General features: G+C 49.3%; 2 protein-coding genes across 13 annotated transcripts in view; one reads left to right on the plus strand and one right to left on the minus strand.

The window, feature by feature from the left end:
* SUGP2 (SURP and G-patch domain containing 2) overlaps positions 1 to 7,873 on the minus strand; it is a 31,992-nt gene extending 24,119 nt beyond the window's left edge. For 9 of the 10 annotated variants that reach the window (XR_006742418.1, XR_006742417.1, XR_006742419.1 and 6 more), the window contains exons 1-3: positions 7,754 to 7,873; positions 6,082 to 6,213; positions 373 to 1,977 (exon numbers count right to left, since the gene is read on the minus strand). Coding sequence is in view for 4 of the 10 variants with exons in the window: in XM_045585856.1 (XP_045441812.1) it covers positions 373 to 1,977; positions 6,082 to 6,202 (1,726 nt within the window). In the remaining 6 variants the exon portion in view is untranslated. Of the gene's footprint in view, positions 1 to 372; positions 1,978 to 6,081; positions 6,214 to 7,304; positions 7,456 to 7,753 lie in introns of those variants that run through there. The other variant, XM_045585859.1, reaches the window with a different exon arrangement.
* A 29-nt stretch (positions 7,874 to 7,902) lies between these two features.
* On the plus strand, positions 7,903 to 25,853 carry ARMC6 (armadillo repeat containing 6). 3 transcript variants are annotated; one of them, XM_036450323.2, is made up of 8 exons: positions 7,903 to 8,053; positions 15,123 to 15,291; positions 16,779 to 16,861; positions 20,213 to 20,786; positions 22,274 to 22,419; positions 23,262 to 23,393; positions 24,020 to 24,157; positions 25,128 to 25,853. In XM_036450323.2, the coding sequence occupies exons 2-8, from the start codon at positions 15,165 to 15,167 to the stop codon at positions 25,338 to 25,340; spliced, it is 1,413 nt and encodes a 470-aa protein (XP_036306216.1). In that variant the 5' UTR covers positions 7,903 to 8,053; positions 15,123 to 15,164; the 3' UTR covers positions 25,341 to 25,853. The 3 variants fall into 3 exon arrangements, with proteins under 3 accessions (XP_036306216.1, XP_045441818.1, XP_045441819.1); XM_045585862.1 differs by having other exon boundaries at positions 7,927 to 8,053; positions 15,115 to 15,291; XM_045585863.1 differs by having other exon boundaries at positions 7,976 to 8,094.
* The last annotated feature ends 1,154 nt before the right edge of the window (positions 25,854 to 27,007 follow it).

A 27,007-nucleotide genomic window follows, 5' to 3' on the forward strand; every position in this document is an offset into this window, starting at 1 on the left:
CTAAAGAATTCTTAAAAATCTCAGAGAATAAGAGATATTACAAAAAACACCACCACCCCACCATGAGCTGTGCCTGGTGTGACTCAGTGGTTGGAGCACTGGCCCAAGCACCAAAGGGTCACAGGTTCCATTCCCAGTCAAGGGCGCATGCCTGGAAAGTTCATCCCCAGCGGTGCATGCAGAAGACAATCAATTGATGTGTCTCTCCCTCTCTCCCCCTCTTCTACTCTCTAAAAAAAATCTATGAAAAAAATATTCCTGGGTGAATATTACAAAAAAACCAAACACCCCCCCCAAAAAAACATACAAAAAATAAATAAATAAAACACCCATGAATAAGAAACAAATGGAAACCTTTACTGCTTTCCTTACCATCACTTAGACCACTCAGAGCTTTGGCCTGAATTTCAGGTTCAGGAGGAGGAACCGTTTTCTCATCTTGAGTTGGCGCAGGTTCAGCTTTCTTGACCTGGAGTGGACACCCACTGTTGACCAGCCAGGCCTTCAGATGATCTATGTACTCTCTCCCAAACAGAGTGGAGTCTTCAAAGTTGGGGAATGCGGCAGGGGAGGGAGCTATATCTTGAAGGCCGACAGCTTCTAAGATTTTCTCTTGCCGGAAAGAGGAGGCTAAGGAGAATGTCTGTCCCAAAAGAGCTAAAGACTTCCGGCAGAGAGAATTGGTGGTCTCTAGGGCAATGGCCAAGTCCAGGGGGTTGCTAAGGGTCTTCATTTTGACACTCAGCTCGTAGGCATTGCAGGCCATGAGCAGGGGCGTGACACTCTTTAGAAGCCGGTCTTGCAGCCTCATGATGTACTTGTCAAAGGGCTTTATGATTTCAAAAAAGCAATTTTTGGTCTTCACAGCACCTTTGTCTAAAAGCATGTTTAAAAACTCATTATCAACTCTGGGCGTTTTCAAAGCAGAGTGCTTTAAAAATTTGATAGTAAAAAAGCAAAAATCTCTGTGCTCTGGTTTTAAGGAGCATTTAAACGAGGCAAGCATTTTAGCACAGGTTTCAGTTTCAAGTTCAAAGAGAGTCTGGAAAAGCTGGGAAAATTTAACATCATCTTTTATGGTGTGAAATCCTGCCCATTTGATGATTTCTATCCCAAATCTTGAAAAAACATCAGACTTATCTATGATATCAAAACTCATTTTTCTTCTTGGGAGACGAATGTCCTTTAGATGGAGCCCCAGAGGGATCTTTTGCGCGGGGAATTGGGTATCTTCTGTCCCTGGGTTTACACCCAGGGTCACGTCAGAACTTGGGGTGGTTTTCTGGATTTGATTAGTGCCCTGAGTTTTGGGAGTGATACGATTTATGGTGGGTACTTTTTTTGTGCTCACATTCCTCAGGGTGACAAGTTTCCCAACCCCCGCTTTAGGTGTAAGCAGGCCCTGAGACTCCCCCTTTCCTAGGAGGGTACCCTCCTGGTCAACGATGTTTAGACCCCGGCCTCTGCCCTGGACTTGGCCACTGGCCCTGAGCACAGGGTCTGCCTCCCCTGGACGGTCCACGTCAAAATCCCGACTTTCTTTCTCCAAACACTCTTTTTCAATCAGCCTGGAGGACCCAAAGTCCCCCAGTAGTGCAGAAGGACCAAAATTATATTCCTGCGACCAAGACGATTCTTGAGAAACTGGGTGGCCAAGGTCTTGTTCCCAAGAGCCACGGAGTGTAAATTTCCAGTCTGGAGAACGGAAATGTCCCAATTTCCGGTGGCCAAAGATCTGTTCTCGGGAGTCAGGGTGGGGAAATTCCAGATCTCGGCCACAGTCTTTGCGAAAATAGTTGTCTTCATTGACAGAAGGATTGTTTGACCTGAAGGAAGGTCCTGGGAATACATCACCTCTCAGGCCTTCCCTCGCAGCATCTCGAGAGTGAGCTACAGATGCACCCAGAGTGTATCTGCTGTCGCTGTGAATGTCGTCATACATATCTGCTCTGACTCTTGGCAGTGTCCTTATAAGATCTGAAATAAACAATCCAAAAGGAAACACAAAGGTACTTTAGACCAGAAAGTACAAAGGACAGTCCGTAGAATACCAACCAGCTGGAGTGCTTTATCTGTCTGAGTGCATTTTCAAAATTCCTATCTGTTGCCATTATTTAAAATGTGTGTGGTTTTCCTTAAACCTGGAATTACTACTTTTTATTCAAAAAGAGACCTACAAGCACTGGGCCTGCATCTATCCTGACGATCCTGCATCAAGGCTGGGTAGCAGTGCTCTTTAATCACTCAGGTCTCCTGCCCTTGCTCAGGAGGCATTTGGCTTACAAGCCCTTCTTTAGACTCAAAGAAGGGTGTTTGGCTCTCAAATAACCTGGCTTTTAAAAATATATCTTTTTATTGACTTCGGACAGGAAGGAAGAGGGAGAGATAAAAACATCAACGATGAGAGAGAATCATTGATTAGCTGCCTTTTGCACACTCCCTACTGAGAAATGGAGCCTGCATGTGCCCTTGACCAGAATCGAACCTGGGACCCTTCAGTCCGCAGGCCAACACTCTATCCACTGAACCAAACCAGCCAGGGCAACCTGGATTTTTTTTTTTTTTACTATAACTGGGACACTACCTCTATCATGAAGCACACAGGCTTTTTAGAGGTTGCCACCCTCCTTGCCTTCTAGTAGGAACTCTCAGCCTATACTGCCACTGAGGCAAAAGCCACGTCTGACACTGTACCCACTACAGCAGACTGGGCCACAGCTGAATATCTGACCCAAAGCTGGCAGATACACTCTCTCTGAAAGGTTCACTGAGCCAATGACCCTCTGAAAAAAACAGAGGCTAAAGCAGATAAGAGAGAAGGCAGAAGCTAAACAAGCCATCAAGAGAGGCCACAAAGGGAAGTAAATAATATGTGATTTTGTCCTCTCCTGTGTGTAGAAATTAGGAAAATAGAATCTATATTTGCATTTGCTTATTCATGTACAAAGAAGCTCTCTAAGAAGGTAGGAACATAAGCAAACTATGATCCTCAAGGAAACTTTGCACAGAGAGTCTTTCTAACCTTTTTTTTCTTTTTTAAATATGTTTATTGATTTCAGAGAGAAAGAGAGAGGGAGAGAAAGAAACATCAATGATGAGAATCATTGATTGGCTGCCTCCTGCACGCCCTACACTGAAGATTGAGACTGCAACCCGGGCATGTACCCTGACTGGGAATTGAACCACGACCTCCTGGTTCATAGGTCAACACTCAACCACTGAGCCACGCTGGCCAGGCTCTTTCTAACTTTTAAATCGGAATCTATTACCTAGTCAAAAGTCAAATGAAAAAAGGGAGAGAGAGATGCCATGAGGTAGTAATATCAGCTGACTTCTGGAGATGTGCTCACAACCAAGGTACATGCCCTTGAACAGAATCGAACCTGGGACCTTTTAGTCTGCAGGCCGACACTTTATCCATTGAGCCAAACTGGTTAGGGCGGAAGCCAAATCTTTATACAAATCTAAGTTCATTTGGTCAGCAGTACTTACTGAGCACCTACTGTGTGTGGGCACTGCTTTAGGCACTGAAGTTAACAATATACCAGGGATGCTGAAACTGGTTTGGTTCAATGGATAGAGCGTTGGCCTGCAGACTGAAAGGTCCCAGGTTCTATTCCGGTCAAGGGTATGTACCTTGGTTGCGGGCACATCTCCAGTAGGGGGTGTGCAGGAGGCGGCTGATCAATGATTCTCTCTCATCAATGTTTCTAACTATCTATCCCTCTTTCTTCCTCTCTGTAAAAAAATCAATAAAATATATTCAAAACAAAACAAAAACAAAACAAAAACAAAACAAAAAACCCCACAATATACCAGGGATGCTTGGCATGGCTCCCCCACAGTCACACTGTGGGGGAGCCTTCCAGGCAGAGGGAGTGTATGACCAGCAGGGAATGAATATACCAGAGGGAACGAATATACCAGTCACACTGTGGGGGAGCCTTCCAGGCAGAGGGAGTATATGACCAGCAGGGAATGAATATACCAGAGGGAACGAAGGGCAAAGTGGTAAGAAGGCAGCTCCTAAACTCTGTTGCATGTTGGAGTCCCTTTGGGACCCCCAGGCATCCCCCCTGATCTAATTAACTAACTAGCATGGGGGTGTGACTTGGACATCAAGGTTTTTTAAAGATCCCCAGATGATTCTAACATGGAGCAAATTTAGGGAGATACAGATGGAAGGAAGGTACAAGATCCAGTCTGGCCCTAAAAGGGATGCTGGAATAGTCTGAGTAAGACGGAAAGCCACAGATAGACTCAGAGCAAAGGAATGATCTCACTGGCTCCTGTGAGGGCAATAGACCAAAAGGGAAGAAAGTGAATGTTGATGTTCCAGCGAGGAGCCCACTGGGATGATCTAGGTATTAATGACTGACGACGTGGTGAGGGAGGTAGCATTAGAGGTAGAGTGGTGGCTGGTTTCTGCACAACAGGATTTCCCGATGCCTTGTAAACCAAGGCATTGGAAAAGTGCAGAGTAGAACAGGGACAGAGCAAGTCCAACTTGATGAACCATGCAGCTCTGTGACAAAGAGATGGTTCCAGAACCTTCTAGCATCCCATTTGGTTACTAGTTCACCCTTCCCAAAACTTTTTTGAGGTAACAATATATGTATTGGTGTTTGAGTCTCTAGAGAAAGATACCCAGATTTATGTCTCTGTATACAGTGTGTCCCCCAAAATGTATAGAGACATAAATCTGACAAAATCAGCTGATAGCTCAATTTCAAAAATGAAGTATATCTTAATAAACACTGCCTTTATAATTATACGAAGTGTGTGTATATATTTTTTGGGGCATCCTATATACATATACATGCACATATAAGTACATATAGGTATATGTCTCTGTGTGTGTGTGTGTACATATATATAAACACATAAGTATTCTGGATTACATATTGCTAAAAGAATTGAAGGATGCACAGACTACTACAAATATAGTTACTTCTTACGGTTAAGAATTCAGCTAAAAAGACTTTTACATTTTACTCTTAACCATTTCTCAAGTCTTTCAATCTTTTATAACAGGTATGTTTCTGTGCACTACTCATATAATTTTTGAAAACTCAATCAGTTGGTTTCTCCAGGTCCAAAGCATGTAACAATTATCCCTACTGCACGCACTTTAGACTCACTCAACCAATGCTAAGAAACCCTCCTCCATTCAAGGCTGGCTCAGGGGCTGGCGCAGCAGCAAACAGCACAGGCCCAGCGATGAGGCCTGAAGGAGGCCAGCCCATAACAGAGGAGTGAGCACATGGTGTACTTGGGGCTGGGAAGGGCAACCAAATCAACCTCAAGTCCTGCTGGGGCTTCCTGAGGAAGGCATGCTGGAGGGAATCAACCAGGCAGAGCTGGGATGAGGAGGGACTCAAAGCACAGAGAGGTGGCACAGTATCATTGAAACAAAGCCCAAAGTAAAGAGTAAGGGTTGGGAGCCTCATGCATGGTTGTAAGGGACTTCCACATCATCCTGTATTCTGTGTGGGCTCCATTATTTATTCTGCTGGCATGGTGTTTCAAAACTTTCCAAAGGGAAACATTTTCAGGCAGGGCCTATTCTCAGCAGCACCACAACCCCTTGCACCACCCTGCAGTCTTGCACACATCGCTGTTACCTCCCTGCTCCTGCACTTGTCTGAGGATGTAACCCCAAAGTGGGAAGCCCCGAGAGTCCAAACAGGGCCTTGGCCCAGCAAGGTTGGCACTAATAGATCTGTAGTCAGGGCAGATTTGAGAGGAATGAAGCCAGAAGCTGAGAGACCGTTCAGTAGATTATCATTGAAATAATCTAAGCCAGAACTGGTAAGGGCTCAAACCTTAGCAGTGGTGGTGGGATGGAGCCAGAAGATTAATTCAAAAACATTTCTTTAGGTTGAGGGAGGCTTTCTGGGGAGAAGTTCCTGGTAAAATAACACCTTCTTCTACACAGAGACTTAACATGCAGATCCAGAGAAAACTTCATTTCTCCTTAACAAATTGGGATATAGGGATTGAAATCCTCCTGCTCTGACCCTAAATGCCTCCTCACCTGCCTCCCCCCCCCTCAGTTCCCAATCAAGCACTTTAATTTACCTTGAGCTTTAAATTGCAGAGCTTCACCTACAGCCTCCCCACTGGGGTCCATGTGGTATCTGATAGCTTTTTCTTGTAGCACAGCATCAAATGTCTCCTGTGCAATTCGCCTTGTAGCCATGTTTCTCTGACCTGCAGCCGAGGGGAAAAGACACTAAGAATGACAACGAATGCTCAAGAGAGCCGGCTCTCTATTTCACCTCATCTTCAAAATAAGGAGGCAGTAATCCATAATCCAGCCAGGTACTGCTGAGAAAGGTCGGATTATTTCTAGGGGTCTCTGCTCTCAGGAAGCTCACAGGTGTGTGTTGACTGAAAAGGAGCAAGACAAGCGCTGTGATCTTGGAGGAGTTATTTTGTTTCTCTAAGACCATTTCCTCAGAATCCTTCGAAAGCTCTCTAAAAAAAAGTCCTCATCTCCTGGGGTTGCTGGAGCATTGCAAGAAGCAACATGCATCACTGAAGATAACAGTAAGGTCGTGGGAGCATAACCCTCTCACAGGGTTATGTGAAAAGGTGTGATTGTACCCATGTTCCAAACAGAGCCAACGACCCTCCAGAGAAACCTCCCGCAGGAATCCCCGACTAGTAACAATGAGCTAGTGACAGTTGCAGGGAAGGAACTCCCGTGACCTCATTTACTTGCAACAATCCAATGAAGTGGGTCCCCCGTTATGAATGACATGAAACAGAAGAGGAAACGGGAGCCTTATGCTAAGTGACTCACCCAAGGTCAACCATCCAGGGCTGAAACCTGGCAAACAACACTAGTAGTGGGGACAAAGCCTGAAGACTAAATAGAAAAAGACTAAGAAGCCAAACACGGAGGAATCCCGTGGCGGCCCGTCCTTAAACACCAAGATATTCCTTCCAACTTGAAACCTCCAACCCAAGACCCAAGCCTGCGCCTGCCTTGCAGTCTTCCCTCTAACCATCGTCTCCTTTTCCATCCTTTAGTCCTTTTCCTAGGGCGCCCCTTGTTCTCTACTGGCGAAGGGAAGGGTCTTCCCTGGCCCGGGACCAAATCAAGCGACCTAACCTCTCTATATCTCCGTTTTGACCAGCTATGGAATGGGCAGCTAGTGATGGGGGTTGCTGTAGGGATTGAACCCGTTAAAAATGGCAAAGGGCCCTATACAGCGAGCGCCCTGCCTCCGTGATCGCCTCACGCGAAAGGCCGCTTCGGGCTCGGGTGGAATGAATGAGCGAGGAACCGAATGAACCCCTTTGGGTGCGGTCCGCCGGCTCCCGGCCTCCGAGGGCGGAGAAAAAGGGGGCCTCGGGCCCCGGAGGCCGCAGACCGCCCCACCAGGCCGACCCGTCCGGGACGCGGCCGTCGTGCAGCCCGAGGGCCGAGCCCGCGGCGCAATCGCAGGGGGACACGGGGCCCGCTCCGGGCCGAGCCCGAGCCCCCAGACCCCGGGGCCCACCCACCGACAACGCGCGGGGCCGGGCCTCACCCCGAGCCCACCGAGTGCGGAGTCGCCCCCGCCGACGCCAGAGCTCCAGCCACCACCTTCGCCACCGCCCCCGCCGCCGCCGCGCGAGGCGGGGACATGCAAATGAGCCAACGGTCCCTGCAGCGCCGCGCCGCGCAGGCGCAGGTCCAACCCGCGCCCTGGTGCGCATGCGCAGGGGGCCGCGGCCGCGCCCTCCGGTACCGGCGCGCTACCTGCTTCTTCTGGACGGAGGCTCCGAAGGCGGAAAACTTCCTTGCCGGAGGCGCCGGTAACCCGGAGCAGCCTGGAGAAAGCGGCAGAGACACCGCCGCCGCGCACCAGTTTGCCTCTTTGGCTTTCCGTGCGCTCTCAGCCACCCTTGGTCCACCTGGGCGCGGGCCGCTTGACTGGGGAAGGCCGAGGCGAGGCGGCGCCAGCGAGCCTGCGCGCTTACGGCGGCCAGAAGGGGCCAGAGGCGGTGCCGCCAGTGACAGACGCGAGCCCCACCTTTCCCACGTGGCCGCGGAGACCGGGTGAGAAGCTGCAGCCGCCGAGGCCCCTCGCGCGCGGGGCGGGGAGTGGGCGCCGCAGGGCCGGGCTGGTGACTGTGGACAGTCCTTGAGGACTTGCTTTTGGAGCATGACTCTTACAGAAGCCGCCCTGGGGGGGGGGGGGGGGCGGAGGGGACAAAACTGCCCCCTTCCCTGGCCTCCGAGGGTTCAGGCCTGGGTACTGAGTGCCTGCTGGTACCCGGCTCCGTCCTAGACAGTGAGAAAAAGGTGAAGAATAAGATGGATTGGACCCAGCTTTCATGGAGCTTAAATTTCATTGGGGAGGAGGCTAGACAATACAAGCAAATAAATAAATGAGCCATGTCACTCTTGATAGAGATAATATTCAAATAAAAAAAGAGATGCGAAAGGAGGTGGAGGCTGCTAACCAGAGTGATTATGAAGGATGTCCCTTGGACAGCTGGGAAGAATGAGAAAGAGGCAGGAAGCACAGATGAGGAGGTCTAAGTAGGAAAAGAGCTGGTAAAGAGACTGGTAAAGGGTTTTATTTTCCGAGAGTTGGGACACCACTGCAGGATTTTGATCAGGTAAGAAGGTGGTCTCTATGGGAATAGATGCTCAGGGTGTGGCTGGGAGGAAGCAGGCCAGGCCACCCAGGAAGGATAGTGCCTGAATAAGGGTGGGTGTAAAGGGTGGAGGAAGATGAATCATTCAAAGCCCCTGATGTTTCCATGTACCATTTTCTTGAGCAGAGGTCTGGCTGTCAGATAGGATCTTGCTATTTCTCTTCCTCCCCCAACACCTTGGACCCTCTCTTGGCCCTGGCTTTTCCCCAGGTGACTCTCAGATGATCATCCTCAGGCACCATCTTTCTCATTCGTTCTTGATTGATAGTTTTGTCCCAGCCCAGCCTGGTGCTGGACCTAGGAGATCCTATAGGATCTCAGAGATGGTCCCAGAGCCAGACACTGATCACCCAGCTCTGGGCTGGGCAGAGGGAGGTTTGTGGGGTGAGGTGGAGTGGGAGGTGCAGAGCAAGGTCAGAGAGCACAGGCTCTATCTGAGTAGCTAGGGAAGGCTCCCAAGGGGAGGTGCCCTGGAAGGCCAGTGGAGATGTGGGAAGGGCAAGTTCCCAAAGGGTACCCAGCCAAGAGGGTTCTTAGCTTCGCACAAGAAGTAATTCAAGATACGAGCCAGTCAAGAGGTTAGAGTGGAAGCAATTTTATTGAGCAGAGAGGACAAGCAAGAAGAGCTACGCCACACGCAGGGTGGTGGACTCTCCTTAAAAGAGAAGGAAGAGAGACCCCCAACTGTCTCTAGAGGTTGAGCTTATATGTTTGTAGTTTCTTTGGAAAATTACTGGTTTGGGGAAATAAAGAGTGGAAAAACGGGATTAACTTTAACCGTCACAAGGTATATTTTGTGGTCTCTTTTTTTTTTTATGGTATGGCTAAATGATAATGTATGGGTGAGTAGATATTAACCAGTCTTCGCAGGAATTTTTTTTGTTCCAGAGGCTCCTTGTGGTCTGCTTGCATCTCTGGACAGCCAAGTTCTGTCAGACAACATGTCGGAGGCCCCTGACTTCACTTGACATTAGTTAATTTATGCAGTTCTCATGTACCTCTCCTACATTAGAAGTTCCTTAGACTAGAGCACCAGTGAAGGAAAGATGTCATGAGGCAGGATAGGTAGCTTGATGGCCAGGCCTTTTACTGCCTGTATGGCCTCTGGTGGGCTCTTCCCTCTCTAAGATTCAAATTCCTCATGTAAAGTATGCTTCCTCCGCCCACCCACCCCTTTTAAAATTGATTGTAGAGAAAGGAAGGGGAGAGAGAAACATCCATTTGTCCCACTTATTTATGCGTTCATTGATTCTTGTATGCGTCCTGTCTGGGGCTCAAACCCCTAATCTCGGAACCGTGCTTTAACCGGGGCAGTGTGCATTCCCTTTTACAGCTGTGCCTTTGTGACAGGGCAGCTACTCACCGCACGGTCTGAAGTATGACCAGTGTGATGGAAGTAATGTCGAATGGCAGAGTCAGGAGTGGCAGGCACCAGCTTGGAAGTTTCTGATTCCTTGGAGTTGGCCATAGAACACCCCACCATCACCTGCCTGGACTTCCCACTGAGAAACTATCTCAAAACAGAAAACCCTTGCCCTAACCGGTTTGTTTCAGTGGATAGAGTGTCGGCCTGTGGACTCAAGGGTCCCAGGTTCCATTCCAGTCAGGAGGCAGCTGATCGATGTTTCTCTCTCATTGATGTTTCTAACTCTATCCCTCTTCCTTCCTCTATGTAAAAAAAACAATAAAATATATTATAAAACAAAACAAACAAACACACCCCCACCCCTCGAAAATCCTTATGTTTTCCTTCACTTTGACTTTAGCAACTCCTGAATAGACTGCTTGTTCTGGGGCAGAAAGGAGTGGGGACTTGTCTGCAAGGGAGGGAAACAAGGTGGGCTATTTGATGCCCTTCCACTTCTTTTTTTTTTTTTTTTTTTAACATATTTTATTGATTTTTTACAGAGAAGAAGGGAGAGAGAGAGAGAGCTAGAAACATGGATGAGAGCTGCCTCTTGCACACCCCCTACTGGGGATGTGCCCGCAACCAAGGTACATGCCCTTGACCGGAATCGAACCCGGAACTTTTCAGTTCGCAGACCGATGCTCTACCACTGAGCCAAACCGGTTTCGGCCCCTTCCACTTCTTACATCACAAAGAAATTGGCTATTTTACCTCTTAAGCAGCAAAGGAAAGGAATTAATAAGTAACATTTATTAAGCTCTTACTCTATGCCAGATCCTGTTCTAAGTGCTTTTTAAGAATTAACTGGTTGAATTTTCACTGTAGCCCTAAGAGGTAGAGTCCCTGTATCACCCATGAGGGAATTGAAGAAGGAGGTTATGTGGAGGGTTTGGGATTTGGATGCTACCCCTGCAGGCCCCAGAGCCTGTCCTCCCTGCTGGCGTGTCTGCACAAACGGAATGTTCGCATCCTGTGCCACCTCCGCAAAACGGAGCATGGGCTGGAGTGGCCTGTTTCCACAGAGCCCAGTTTGCCCTTGGATTTTTGCCAGAATCCAGTACCACTGTCCTAGTGTCCCCGTATCTTTGTCCTCCTAATACATTTTCTGTGTTGTGTGATTCTAGATTGGACCTGTGATCAGAAACAAATTGTTTTAAAAGATCGTATTAAGGCAATTGAGGAATTTGATCAGGGATTATTAGATCTAGAGCTGTGTTGTTTAATAAGGCAGCACCGCATCACTTAAAGCTATTTACATTAAAATGAATTACAAATAAGTAAAGGTGCACATTCAGTATCTCAGTTGCACTAGCTACATTTCAACCTTTCAATCCCAGATGGACTGTACAGATACATAACACTGTCATGGCACAGAGTTCCTTCCACTGGATGCATGGTCAGATTCAGATCAGGTTTTGGCAGGATAACTTCACAGGTGCATTTCGTCTGGGCAGGAGGTAGGTGGTGTTGGGTTTTTCTTTTGATATGAAATCATGCAATGGACACATACTATGCACCTGATGTCAGGTTCATCATCCTTTTAAAAATATATATATATTTTATTGATTTCTCGCAGAGAGGAAGGGAGAGGGATAGAGAGCTAGAAACATCAATGAGAAAGAAACATCGATCAGCTGCCTCCTGCACACTTCCTACTGGGGATGTGCCTGCAACCAAGGTACATGCCCCTGACTGGAATCGAACCTGGGACTCCTCAGTCCGCAGGCCGATGCTCTATCCACTGAGCCAAACTGGCTTCGGCTGACATGACTTCTTCAGAAGCTTCCTTACATTCTGCTCTCACAAGATGCTCCTAGTTCTCCTGGCCTATTTCCTCCCCAGAACTGGAATCAGCCATTTCTTCAGGAGTCCTGGTTATCGTAGTTTGAGACCACGGTTGTGTTTGGAGTGCTTATTGCTGCTGTGGTGTCATTTCCTCTAGGCATTTTCAGTTGATATAACTATAAAAATTGGGGGGGGGGGGTACTTAAAAGAATATATATCATAAGTTTGTATTGATACTTCCAGTTCAAATTTTAAAATTCTGAATTTTTTACTTTGATTTTCTTATTTTAGAATCTTTTTTCTGTTATGCTGGCACCTAATGACATAAACCTTATTACTTATTTGCTATATCTACAGTAGTTTCATAATAACATTAGTAATGTAGATTTTCTTTTGTATTTTTATACTATCCTAAGCATATCTATATATATATATAAAAAGGCAGTGACTATGACGACTGAAGGCTTCACTGAACACCGGAAGTCAATCCTGCAGTCAATGGTGGGTTGTCTTGGTGACCCAGCACTGACTGCTGCCACTGCAGGCGCAGAGACCCAGCACTGACTGCTGGGGAGGCTATGGATCGGGCCAGGAGAGAGGCATGGAGAGAGAAGCAGGGTCTGATCCGTAGCCTCCATAGCAGCTGTTGAACAGCCCTTGCCTCTCTCTTTCTCTCTGGGCCTGGCCAGCAGTGTGCCTCTCTTCCTCTCCAGGCCTCCGCATGGGGGCTACTGATCAGCCCTGCCTCTCTGATCAGGTCCGGAGATAGGCCCAGAGACACTGACTGGCATAGAAACCGACCAGTCAGAACCAAATCTGGGTGAATTGTGAGCAGCAATAGAAGGCAGAGCCTTTCACACTGACTGACATAGAAACCAACTAGTCAGAACCTAATCTGGGTGAACTGCGAAGACAGAACCTAAGATGGGGCTGAGAAGGGGTTTTAAGGCAGTTGGGGGTGAGATCAGGTCGGCAGGGGAGGGCAGTTAGGGGTGATCAAAGAGGCAGAGGCAGTTAGGGGTGATCAAACGGGCAGAGGCAATTAGGGGCGATTAGGCCACAGGGGAGAGCAGTTAGGGGTGAGATCAGGCTGGCAGGGGAGGGCAGTTGGGAGTGACCAGGCCTGCAGGGGAGGGCACTTGGGGTGACCAGGCCTGCAGGGGAGGGCAGTTAGTGGTGACCAGGCCAGCAGGGGAGGGCAGTTATAGGTAATCAAACTGGCAGGAGAGCAGTTAGGTGCCAATCAGGCTGGCACAGGAGTGGTTAGGGGGTCATCAGGCTGGCAGGCAGAAGCGGTTAGGGGCACTCAGGCAGGCACGTGAGTAGTTGGGAGTCAGCAGTCCTGGATTGTGAAAGGGATGTCTGACTGCTCTTGAGGGGTCTCAGATTGGAGAAGGTGCAGGCTGGTCTGAATTTCATGTGCCGAGCCTTTAATATATATATAAAGCCAGTGTTCCTAATGACTGGAACAATCAAATGACCAGTTGCCGTGAGGTGGCATAGACCACTTCTCGGACCTTCTCTTCCCTTTCCTGCCTGTTAGCGGGGCGAGAGCAGGACTGGTGACCTCTTGGTCCCTCCCCGCAGCCCGTAGGTTCCAATGGATCAGCGATGGTGAATGGGGGGATCGGGGTGGTGGCGGGAGGACTGGCTGGCTGTCAGACCTTTGGGATTACCAGCTTATCCCTGGCTGTTTGGGGGCTCAGGCCTGCGGGAAAGTGGGCGCTATCAACTTCACCTCCGTGTGTGTGCGGGGGCCAATCACTGATGGAATGCGCTGTCAGCTCGGAGCCGCTTGGTGGGTAGGTTGTGGGCCCGCCCTGCAGCCTCTTGTCAGTGCTTCAAGCCCCAGCAGCAGTGGTAGCAGCAGTGGTGGCGCCTGCATGAGTGGCCCAAGCAGGCAGTACATTCCATCAGCTGCCGGCCAAGCACATGCGCATGGAGGTGAAGTCTCCAGAGTCTATTTTCCTGCAGGCCTGAGCCCCAGAGCAGCCAGGGATGAGCTGGTGATCCTAATGGCCTGATAGCTCATCAGAGGAGGCGGCATTTGGCCTATGGACTGGCGAGTAGGCAGAAGATGGCCCTGACTGCAGGAGGCTAGGCCTAGGGACCCTACCCGCAGGATTTAATTGTGCGCGGGCCGCTAATATACTAGTGAGCATGTACGGTCACATCGCTGTGTTTTAAAGTCACATGAAGTGGTCTGATCAGCACAAATATACTCTTAGATTTGTGGGCTTCATTTTATTCTTGTGGTTTTTTTTTTTTTTTTATTGCTTTTCTTTTTATTGGTTTATCTCTTTTTCTAACCACATGAAACATTTATATGGGTTCCAAATTCAAACCTGTAAGACAAAGTAAATTCAGAGAACAATCCAGCTTCTAGTACTATCCTCAGCACCCTTTTCTCTGCCTCTCTTTTCAAGAAACTATTTCTATTAGTTATTTAGTTTTCCTCTTTGTTAATTACTTTATTAATTTTTATTTTAAAACCTTATTAGAATAACAATATATTATTATAACAATACTGGAAGCCCAGTGCATGAAATTCGTGCACTGGTAGGGTCCCTAGTGGCTGCAGGCTACTGATTGGGTACTCCTTCCTTTCCACCCCTGAGCCACACTGGCCAGGGCAACATTCTCCCTTTCTTATAAAGTACTAGAGGCCCGGTGCATAAAATTCATGCACTGGGGTGGGGTCCCTCAGCCTGGCCTGTGCCCTCTAGCAATCCGGGAGCCCTCAGGGATGTCTGCTTGCCAGCTTAGAGTGGGCCTAAGTTGGCAGTTGGACATCCCTCATGCAGTCCGGGACCCCTCGCTCCTTACTGCCTGTCTCCTGCTCCTTAGCGCTGCCACGGATGCAGGAGAGGCTCCTGCCACCACCACTGTGCTCGCCAGCCGTGAGCCTGGCTTCTGGCTGCATGGTGCTCCCCCTGTGGGAGTGCACTGACCACCAGGGGGCAGCTCCTGCATTGAGCATCTGCCCCCTGGTGATCAGTGCACATCATAGCGACTGGTCGTTCTGGTCGTTCCACTGTAACGGTCACTTAGGCTTTTATTATATAGGTATATAGTAAACTACTTGCCCTCTTCTGCACTTTTAAAAGTTCTAGGGGTGTTGGGATATCACCCTGTCCTATGATGCATGTTGTAAAATTTTTTCCAGATGTTCATATCACTGCAGCCTTAGTAGATACTCCTTAAATAGTGATTGGGCTCCCAACTGCCCTCTTGCCCTCAAAGAAGCTTTCTTTTCACCTTAACTTCTCAGCTCAGGAGCATCTATTGGGTGCCTACAGCCCATGAGGAAGGAATGAAGATGGCCACCAAGCGGATTACCCAGGAGACGTTTGATGCAGCTGTTCGTGAGAACATCGAGGAGTTTGACATGGGGCCAGAGGAAGCAGTGACAGAGGCTGTGGAGCAGTTTGAATCACAGGGTAGGGTCGTATGGCTCGGTCACAGCGCTGATCCAGCAGTTTGCCTGACAGTCCCGTCTGGTCCACTGTCTTAATGTGTTAGAGTGCTGTCCTGCTGTGGCCCCACCTCAGCTGACATGGGCCCCGTACTCTCTCCAAGTTCTGACCTGGGCAGGCTGGCTACCTGCTCCCACCTCCCTGGGTGCCTACCCTCTACTTGCCTAGGCCTTACCCAGACATCTGCAGGGCTGCATACTTCAATATGAGTCTCATTTTAGTATATGTGCTGCCGAAGCGAGCACTGGGCCTCATTTTAATTGTCACTTGCATGAAGAGGCTTTTCCTGGCCAGGTCCCAAGAAACAGGGCCACCTGCCTCACCACACCCTGGCTTGAGCTTAAGAAGGCATAAGTGGGTGTCAGTCACCTACCTGTAGAAACAGTTGTTATGCTCAAACCAGGCCACAGAGGGGAGTGGTTTCAAAAAGGGTTATTTAGCCCAGCCAACTGTGGCTCAGTGGTTGAGTATCGACCTATGAACCAGAGGGTTTGTTTCCCAGTCAGGCCACATGCCTGGGCTGTGGGCTCCATTCCCAGAGTGCAAGGCAGCTTATCGACGATTCTTTATCATCATTGATGTTTCTATCTCTCTCTCCCTCTCCCATCCTCTCAGAAATCAATTTTTAAAAATATTAAAACAAAACAAAACGGGTTGTTTGTAGTGGCATGGTTGGGAACTAGGAGACCCTATAGGCCACGGTAGGAAGCTCTCCCACCCCAGGACAGGCCTTTGTCAAATGACAAAGGATGAGTCAGGGAGCTGGAAATGAACGCCGGCCCTATCACTCCAGACCACATGTGTCAAACACAAGGCCCACGGGCCAAATCCGTCCCGCCAGGCCTTGCAGTGTGGCCCGCACCGCGCTGTCATCACTGCACTCCGCTGCGTTTCCATCACAATGACAGTTTATGACTGTTCAGTAAACCATTCGGCCCGCGATTTAGGCTGGATTTTAGATTTTGGCCCCTTCTCTGATTGAGTTCGACACCCCTACTCCAGACCAAGAGTCGGATTCCCCGCTGGCCAAACCCAAGGGAGACCAGGTATTCAGCCTCAGAGGCCAGAGGCTGGTGTCCTGGCCACAGAGTGGGATATAGTCACTGAATAATGGCTGGAGGAGTACTCAGAAGTATCCTTCCAATGAGGGCAGGGATATAGCCAGGGTGAGGAATAATAGGAGCTCCAAGGGAGGATCCCCTCCCTTCTTAGCCCACCAGGCAGAATGTGCCTCTTGCTGCAGTGATGGCATGCAGCCTCACTGCTGTTCTACTCCCATTGGCTGGACAGGCTGAGGAGTAAAGACCCACCCCCTTCACCTCGCACCTCCACCTCCGTATGGACATGGCTGTTAAGTCTGGCCTCTGTGGGGAAGGGGGGGATGGGTACCTACGGAGGCCTGCTGGGATGATGGCTGTAACTTGTTTCCTCATTCCTCCACTCCCCTGCAGGGGTCGAACTGAGCAACATTATAAAGATGGCACCCAAAATCTCTGCAGATGGACTACAGGAGCCTATACACGACATCCTGCAGGTAGGAGGAGGTGGCCCATGTGGGCAGGGCTGACCTTACATGCCTGTTCCCATTCATGTCACCTTCTAATAGCCTGTCAGAGGTACCTTTTCCCTGGTTTCCATTCTGCAGGAGGCTAGGCCTAGGCTTTGAAGGTCAGGGAATGGCCAGCGTTTGCAGGTGGGCCTGAGTTTGCATCTAGGGCTCCCTGAGAGTCTCTTGGGGGGAGGGGGGGCCACCATGGAGGAACCTCTTTTTAGCTTTCCGACCACCAAGTTTGCTCAGAGAGAGTGGGATCATAGTAAGGCTGTCATCTATGACTATTTACCAGAACATTACAGCCTTTCCCTGAGCACTTAAACTGGCCTGTAGAGTAGGCGGTATTGTTCCTGAATTACTGATGGGGAAATGGAGACTCAGAGCCTGCTCTGGCTCTCTAGTAACCCAAACAAGGAAGGTATACATTAGGAATTGAACTACGTTTTTTTCTTTCTAGAGATGTGACATCTGTATTTTCTGGTCAGTAATGTCCTATCAAACATTGTGCTAAGCCAATGTACTAAATCAAAGCAGATAGGCCAACAGGAAAGCTGTTTGCTATTTCCTATTCCTGCTGAGCTAAACTAGTAGAACATTGTCTTAGTAAGAAGATTTTGATAGGCAGAGGAATTGCAGACTCTCTACGTCAATGAAAATCCTAACAGATTTATACAGGAAAAGCTGAAGCAAACCTACATAACCTCTTAATATGCTATAATAAAAGGAGAAAGTAATACCTTTATTCTACTTCTGGTATAAGCGCACATTCACTGGTGCCCAGTGAAAGAGAAGCACTGACATAGAAAGCATTTTCACTTTTATAGCAGTGACAGCAGAAAAGCACACAGCATATAATATGTTGATCTTAAAGTAGGTAGGTATTTGTGGAAGTTGCAAAATTAGCCTGAATATTCTGTAAAATATTTTTTCAAAAATGCTTAAAAGAGAGTTCTAGAAACAGTGAGGCTACATCAAGACCAGCAAAAGACATAGTGATTCAGGGACTGCAAATGTAATACATCCCTGGGAGGGTTTGATCCTCAGGCCAGTGGGTTGGAGGATTGACTGCTACTAGAGCTGAAGAGCTGCTATGCAAGAACCAACCCATGGAGCAGGGCTTGCTTTATTGGAGCTTTGATTCTCACCGAGTCCCCCCTTGAGTGTGTCACTTGTGGAAATGGCAAAGTTGTAATCTGGCATGTCTGAAGCTGACCATCAAGTGCACTTGCTCTGGTGCCTCTGGGAGGTAGAAAGTTAGCCACTGCCTGTGTCCTGCCCAGGGTCACTCAGCAAGAGCTACAAAGCAATCTGCAGATGGCTACTACTTGTGTTGGGTTTGGAGGTGTCCCGGAGAGGCCAACCTCTGAATCAAGGAAAGCTGCTGCTAGTGCTGGACCTGGGGCCATTTATTGAAAGATATGGGGTATGCTGAGGCCATCTGCAGCTTGTTTAAGAGACTTTAGGAAAGTCCAAAGCATGAAGCAAGAGAGACCAGTTGTATGGCAAAGCCCCTTAGATGAGCCTGCAAGTAGGGAGATGCAGGGTCTCGGAATCATTAGGGTGGGCGAAAGTGTGAACTGGCTGATGGAGATTTAGGTACTGCCCCTGCCTGTTAGCTCTGTGGCGGGGGAGGACTCATCAGAGAAACAATGGCCTCTGCCAGCACTTCTATCTGGGGGAAAGCTGCCCCTCCAGCTCTTGCCCTGATTCCAGACAAGTTAGTTCCTCCCTGTATGTCCCTGGTTTCTTTCAAGCTGCTACCCTGTGAGTGGGCCCTTTAAGAGGAACTGCCTAGGGCTACAGCAACCTCCATGTCACTCAGTCACAATCCCTGCTGGTATAAAATTTTTATTTATTTATTATTGATTTCAGAGAGGAAGGGAAAGGGAAACAGAGATAGAAACATCAATGAGAGAGAATCATTGATTGGCTGCCTCCCGTACATCCCCTACTGGGGATGGAGCCTGCAACCCGAACATATGCCCTGACTGGAATCGAACCATGACCTCCTGGTTCATAGGCAGACACTCAACCATTGAGCCACGCCAGCCACAGCTATACCACAGCTTTTTATTTATTTTATTTTTCTTGATTTCAGAGAAAATGGGAAAGAGAAAACATTAATGATGAGAGAGAACCATTGATTGGCTGCCTCCTGCATGCCCTCTCCTGGGAACTGAGGCCACAAAATGGGCATGTGTCATGACTGGGAATCAAACTGACTTCTTTGTTCCTAGGTCAACCCTCAACCACTGAGCCACACCTCCCGGGTTGAACCACAGCTTTTTTATCCACTCATCTACTGATTGTCACTTGGGCTGCTTCCAAATCTTGGCTATTGTAAATAATGTTGCATTGAACATGGGGCCCATCTATTCTTTCCAATTATTGTTTTAGGTTTCTTCAGGTAAATTCCCAGAAGTGTTATTGCTGGGTCATAAGGCAGTTCCATTTTTTTATTTTTTTGAGGTCACTCCATACTGCTTTTCACAGTGTTCCACCAATCGGCATTCTTACCAACAGTGCACAAGGATTCCCTTTTCTCCACATCCTCACCAATAGTTTGTTGATTTATTGATGATAGTCATTTTGACAGGCGTTGTCTGGGTTTGTCTGAAGGCTCCTGTTCAGGCAGGCACTGAGGTCATGGTGTTGAATTGCAGTTAGACTTTTCTGTCCTGTTCAGATTTTTTAAAATTATTGTTATTTTCCCCCAGGTGCTTAGAGTTGAATTTGAGTGAATCAGCTGTTTGTACAATACGGTTTTCTTTGGCAGATGCTCAGTAAATATTTGTTGAGTGAATGAGAGAGATAAACAGGAGACATGGTATGGGCAGGCCTAGCAAAGGTGGCTTTCGCCTTTTTTGGAGAGCTGGCCATTGGAAGGTGTATCAGTTAATTATGGCTTATAAGAAGCAACCCCAAACAACAGCCATTTTATTGTTTCTTATGATTTTACTGGGTTGACTGAGTTCAGTTGGACAGTTCTGTTTGTTTTGCTTGGGACCCCACATGCAGTGGTAGCCATGGCTGGGATGTTTAATACATCTGCACTTATATGTGTGGCTCCTTGGCAAGGACACTGAGAGGCCTGGACCTATGAAACTCAGGGCTCCTAAAAGCACAGGCATAGATAGAAGCTGACATGGCCGGAACTGGCCCCTGAAACTTCCAGTGTAGGCCCAGACCTAGGGGTACAGCACTGTCACTATGGCCCTCTTTGGACTGAGATGACACTGAGGTTTCTCCCATGTTTTCTATTTAAAAAAAAAAAATTTTTTTTATTATTATATGTGTACATATCTTACCATTACCCCCATCCATGTTTTCTAGATCCTAGAAGACCTGCGGGAGTCTGTGACCTGCTATTACCCACAGAAGGTGTCGGCACAACTTACCCGCTTTTGTGAACAATGCAAGCAGCACAAGGGCTGCCGCTTTCTGGCAGCTCAGAAGGATGCCTACCCCATTCTACTTGCTGTCTGGAAGCTGGCTGCAGAAGGTGACCAGGGACTTCTGCTCCAGGCTCTCAACGCCCTATCAGCACTTATCAATGGCCAGCCCGACCTCTTGGACACCCAGGGCCTAAAGCTGCTGGTGGCCACGCTGGACCAGAATGCCGATGTGGCTGACCTGACTTGCTCTGGGATCCGCTGCATACGCCATGCTTGCCTGAAACATGAGCAGAATCGACAGAGTCTGGTGAAGGCTGGTGTGCTGCCTCTATTAACTGGTGCTATTGTCAGGCACAGCCGCTGTGCCGACGTGGTCAGGGAGGCCTCTTGGGCCCTCCGCATCATGACTTTTGATGATGACATTCGTGTGCCCTTCGGCAGCGCCCATGATCACGCTAAGATGATCGTGCAGGAGAACGGAGGCTTGAAGGTGCTCATTGAGGCTGCCAAAGGTAAGGAACAGGTGAGGTAAGAGTTAGAGTCAGGGCCTAGAGCTGCTTCAGGCATAGCATGGTTGGCTCTAGGCTCCATTTGCATCTCTTGGCTTCATCCTACCTGCATGGTAGCCCTTATGGAACAGTATCCTTACTCCTAGTTGTTCCAGGGGAGCCAGCACTTACTGGCCAGGACCAAGTCCTGTGGACATGTCTAAAGCCATTTTGGGAAAGGACTCAGCTCTGTCCAACCAGATTGAGAGTGGGGAAGAGCTCCCCAAAGGGAAAACAAGGGTGTTTCTCAAAGATGGGGGAAATACTGCTGGCATTCTCTATGGCTGGTAGCAGTTTACACTTTGATTCACATTTGGCCACCAATTCTTGTGTATATATGTATTCCTAACTCCAGGGTAACCATGAGCCTGTCATGGGAGGTTGCAACACTGACATTCAGACCTCAGAGCACCAACTCCCATCCACTGCAGCCACCAAAAAAGGCCTGGCAGGTCTGGTGTACTGAAGTGCTGGAAGAATGAGTTCCCTTTCCCCACTGGCTCTTGTCTCGTCTGCCAGAGAGATGGCCTGCCTCAGTCTCCCCTCCAAACTTCTGGAGAGAGTGGAAACCGGTCTTGATCATCTTGGAAGTCAGGCTGCTTTTTTGAGGGGTCATTTGCATTTTCTTGTTTATTTACAGAAGCTCATTTTTGCCAGGGTTCTACCAGAGAGACACAACCAGTAGGATATGTGGGTATATAAAGAGTTATTGCAAGGAGCTGGCTAATGTGGGGCTTTCAAATCTGAAATCCGTGGGGCAGGATCCGACCGACACCACACTCCACAGGGGTGCATTTTCCTCCTCAGGAAGACCTGTTTCTCTGGTAAGGTCTTCAGCTGATTAGACCATCCAGGGTCCACTCCATTACTTAAAGGCAGATGTCTAGAGAACACCTCCAGGGCACATCATATTAGCACTCATGGAGAAACCGGGGCACACGAACTGACTGTCACATTAACTCGGAATAGATTATGGCTTTCCACCCCTTCTCCAGGAGAGGCTTCAGTGCAGCCTCCTCCTTGTCCCTCTGAGCTTGGTCTTCACAACTGTTCACTTCTGCTGACAACTCTCCATATGTCTTTCTACAGTTTCTGGGTTTCCTGTTATGCTTAGAAAGGTCATTCCCACCCCAAGATCATAAAAATAGTCTCGGATGATTTATTATGGCATTATGTGGTGTGTTTTATTTTTAGGTATTACCATCAGTTGGTCTGGAATTTAGCTGGGGCACGGTGAAGAGGTGGAGGGAACAGTGTCTTCCACAGCAGCCAGCAGGGGGCACTGCAGGTCCATACTGCCCATGGTGTTCACTGGGGCTCTCCTGGTTTAGGAAGCCACCCTGCCAGGCAAAGAGTGGAGCAGGATTCGAACCAGGACTGCTGGCTCAGAGCTGTGGCTGGTCCTCTGCTCCTTCTTCATCCCCACAGTTCCTCTCCCTCCCTCTCTGCAGCATTCCATGACAACCCCAGCGTCCTGAGTGAGCTCTGCAGCACTTTGTCCCATCTGACTGTTCGCAACGAGTTCTGTCAAGAGGTCGTAGACCTCGGGGGCCTTGGCATCCTGGTGGCCCTATTGGCCAACTGCAACAGCCATCAGGTGGGCATCCAGAGCTGTCTTAAAGTGCAACGTCCCCTCACCCTGATTTCAATTTGACATCGTTCTCCATGCCTGAGAAAGTCTTTAGCCTCTCAGGGAACTTGTCCCTTTGGGCTCCTGCCAACCATACAAGCCTGTATGAGAACACGCCTGGCCTGTCTGCTGATTCCAAAACCAAAATTGACCCATAAGTGGGAACTAAAGTTTTGGGGCAGATAAACCCACCCCACCCTTTCTTACTGTTCTCTAGTACCTATTTTCTACCAGGGGTAGGAGGGACAGGAGTGGGTGTTGCCAGGGCTGATAGGGCCACCCACTAAGCTGGAGAGTGGCCCACTCCTCACTTCCTGGGCTTTCCTCTCTGTATAACAAGTCAGGGACCCCTGGCCATCATTAATTCAACCCCATCACCACATGTCCAGCCTAGGGCCAGGGATCCTGGCTGCTACCAGCAATGACCTTGCTGTCTCTGACCTAGTCAGTGACAGCAGCCAGTCCAGTCAGTCACTGTCCACACTGGGCCTGCAGCCAAGGCCAAGGAGACCTGGTATTCTAATTGCTGATGTGAGCCATTGCTTCCTCTGTGGGGGTCAGGGGAGGTATCAAAGTCATTGGAACAAGATCTACTTCCCCTGCCTTCTCTATACAGTGAGTAGTATCCCAGCTGTCACATGCCGCCTTTGTGCCCCAGGGCAGCCCTAGCTGTTGTTCAGATGCTGAACAGCCTCAGACCTACCCTCGAGACCCCCTCCCACAATCCAGCAACTTAGCAGTTAGCACCTGGTGCAGCGGGAGAGGGACTGACTACACCAGGGTGTGACCCCCTTGTGCCCTCCATATAGGACCTTGTGAAGCAAGTGCTGAGTGCCCTGAGGGCCATTGCAGGCAATGATGATGTGAAGGATGCCATTGTCCGTGCAGGTGGAACAGAGTCCATTGTGGCTGCCATGACCCGGCACCTGGCCAGCCCTCAGGTACCTCCAAGGGGCTCATGAGGTGGGGCAGTGCATTTGGAATCCCAGCTAAGTCACTATATTTGTGTGATGCTCTTTCCATTTCCTCAACTAGAGATGAGGGGGAGGCGGAGGGAGAGGGACAGGAAAAATGAGGGTGAGCAAGGGGTGAGATCAATCAGGTAAGGCTAGGGTAGAGGGGGGTTTGATGAGTGAGAGCCAGGGTAAGCAGAGTGGGAAGGGAGACAGAAGAGCTTGGTTGATTTTTTGTTTTTAAATATATTTTATTGTTTTTTAACAGAGAGAAAGGGAGAGAGATAGCTATAATAGAAATGTCGATGAGAGAGAAATATCGACCAGCTGCCTCTTGCACACCTCCTACCGGGGATGTGCCCGCAACCAAGGTACATGCCCTTGACCAGAATCGAACCTGGGACCTTTCAGTCCGCAGACCGACGCTCTATCACTGAGCCAAACCGGCTTCGGCGAGCTTGGTTGATGTTTTTGTCACCCTGGTACTGTTCTTGCTATTGCTGGTCTGGCACACACCTGGACTGATAGTGTGTCTTGGGACACTCATCTGGGAAGTGGGTGATGGCAGTGGTCTGTTGGCCTGGTCTCAGCCATTCCTGTGACCCATCCTGCAGGTGTGTGAGCAGAGCTGTGCAGCCCTGTGTGTCCTGGCCCTGCGCAAGCCAGAGAACAGCCGGATTATTGTGGAGGGCGGTGGTGCTTTGGCTGCACTGGAGGCGATGAAGGCACACCCGAAGGAGGTTGGTGTGCAGGTGGGTACAGAAGAAGTAGGAAAGGCAGAAGCCCGGCATGTAGGTGACGGGCCAATTGGAGGCCCTCCCAGTCCCTGTCCCCATTCCCATCATGGTCCAAGCCTTGTAGATTCCTATTCCCAGCTCCTATAGTTCTGCAGCTACATGCCATCCTCCAGAGTGTATTGTCCCTGCTCCTTTATTCTGTGTTGATCTTTCCTTATAGGCTCTTTATGAGGATCTAGGAAGGAGGAGGGGATGGGGGAGAACAGATGGGGCTCTGCTGGGATTTGGGGTGGTTCTGTCCGCCTCACTGGGGAGTCTTCAGGGCTGAACTAATATATACTGAGCCATGTGTACACTGTGGCCTGAAACTCACACTCCTTTTGCAGCCCCTGGTTCTCCCACCTCACATGCACCCCAGCACTGGGGCCTCCTCATGATCCTTAGCTACCCCAGGCTGTGGTTCCTATAGGGCCTTGCTCTCCTGGCCCTTCCAGGTCAACATGCCCTTGTCCTTTTCTGACCACCCTGGCTAGGAGCCCCCACACTTCACCTACTCATCCCCTGGTGGAAGAAGCCTTGTTGGGGTGCTTCTAGGTAGCCACACATGGCAGATATGCATGGTATTCTGAAGGAGTACCAATGTAATTGACAGATAGGCTCTGTGCACACCCCCTCTTTTCTCTATCTTGCTGCCCTCTTCCTCTGGGACCCCTGCCAGACTCTGTGAGACTGAAGATCCATACCTCAGGGATCAGCCCCACCTGCTGAGCCTTTGGCCACTCTGGGAAATGGGGGATTAGCCATGCCTTGGGCTGTGGAGATGAAGTGAAGGGATGCATCTGGCCTGATGAGTCATAGCATAGCACCCACCAAATTCTGGTTGTGGTCATCATTGTGTTAGGAGATAAGCCCAAGGTCAGAGTGGATCCTACCCTGGGACCTCAAGCACCATCCGACAGCCTTCATCTTCTCTTCTCCCTTCTAGAAACAGGCCTGCATGTTGATCCGAAACCTAGTGGCCCGCAGCCAGGCCTTCTCTCAGCTCATCCTGGACCTGGGGGCCGAAGCACTCATTGTGCGGGCCCGTGCTGCTCACCAAGATTGTGAGGACGTGGCCAAGGCAGCCTTGCGGGACCTGGGGTGCCATGTAGAGCTCCGAGAGCTGTGGACCGGCCAGAAGGGCAACCTGGCACCATGACCCAGCCTCCTTCTAGATTGCGACTCTGGGTGAGTCGTGTGACTCAGGAAATGGGAAGATCCATGTCCTGACATTCTGCCTCCCAGATTCCTCTCCCAACTCAGTCAGAGCTATTTCTGATGGGTACCAGCTACAAGCTTGGGAGTGCAAAGGGAGCATTGATAAGGCATCTACACTGGGTCTTGTGCTCCCATCACCAGCCAACAGTGCTGGTATTACCCATCCTGACCCCTCCCACAAGCCCTTTCCTACCAGAAGGACCTTCTCAGCATTGCTTGGGGTGAAGAGCTATCTGAAATTTGGCAGACACACTGGCCAGTCTCAGAGTGGGGTAGGGATCTCGCTCCTGCCTCTTCAAGTCCATTCTTGCCTTGCTCCTGTTTTTCTCACCTGTAAATGGGTCAAAGACACCTTGCTCTCCTGGCCAGAGGGCAGGGACTGAGGCTGGTCCATCTCTGGAGCCCCAGGCCAGCCATTCCTGTGTGGTAATAAAAAGACCTTGCTTGCCCTGGACTGTGTGGCTCAGTTGGATGAGTGTTGTCCCATATACCAAAAGGTATAGCTGGTTCAATTCCCTGTCCAGTAGGGGTGTGTTTTTCATCGATAATGTTTCACTCTCCATCTCCCTTCCTCTCTCAAGTCAATAATTAAAAAAAATATATTATTTTTAAAAAAGACATTTGACTAAAAAATGGAGGACTCTCTTCCAGGGTCCTTATGCAGGAGTATGGGGCTATGCAGCCAATAGTCTCAGATAATGGGAGGAGTGGACGTTTGGACAGGCCATGGGCTTGCTGAGGAAAGCGAAGAGGTTTTGAGAACAGCTTGGGATATAGGATCTTATGTTGCTTTCAGACAGGCAGATTGGTGGGGCACAGTTGGCATGAGCCTGGGGTTTGCAACCACCTAGGTTGCTGCTTCTGAGTGTGCATCTCCTTGGGGAGCTGAATTGCTTAGCATCCAACCCCAACTCAACTATGTGGACTGCAGTAAGTGATGTAACCTCTCTGAGCTTTGATTTGATCTCCATAAAACAGGGAGTGTGTGTATGAGGGGGTGGGGGGATAGAGAGCTCACCTCAATGTTGGAGCAGAGCTGAGACATGGGAGGTGCCTGATTGTCTTAGCTTCACCTTGGTCACCCAGGAGGACACTCCTGCACTCCCCCTCCTGACTACATTGAGATCCTTGCTTGCTAAGTGGCTCGGGCAGCCTGCCTTCTCTCTCTGAATCTGTTTCCCCATCTGTAGGATAGACATCACTTTTGGTACCCTGATGCCCACTACATCTCCAAAGAGTTCTTGGGTCCCCAGGCGCTGGTGCCTGGCAGACCCCAGCTTTCTCTGCAGTCACACTCAGGGGGCATCTTGTGGTCATCTGGCAGCTCATGCATTCCTTTTTTTTTTTTTTCTTTTCTTTTTTTTTTAATGGCTCCAGCACCCAGGGACCGAGAGAGGTTTTATTTTAATATATTTTTAAATATATTTTATTGATTCTTCACAGAGAGGAAGGGAGAAGGATAGAGAGTTAGAAACATCAATGAGAGAGAAACATTGAGCAGCTGCCTCCTGCACACCTCCTACTGGGGATGGGCGCACAACCAAGGTACATGCCCTTGAACGGAATCGAACCTAGGACCCTTGAGTCTGCAGGCCGGTGTTCTATCCA

Source organism: Pipistrellus kuhlii, unplaced genomic scaffold, assembly GCF_014108245.1.
Source record: "Pipistrellus kuhlii isolate mPipKuh1 unplaced genomic scaffold, mPipKuh1.p scaffold_m20_p_21, whole genome shotgun sequence".
NCBI lineage: Eukaryota > Metazoa > Chordata > Mammalia > Chiroptera > Vespertilionidae > Pipistrellus > Pipistrellus kuhlii.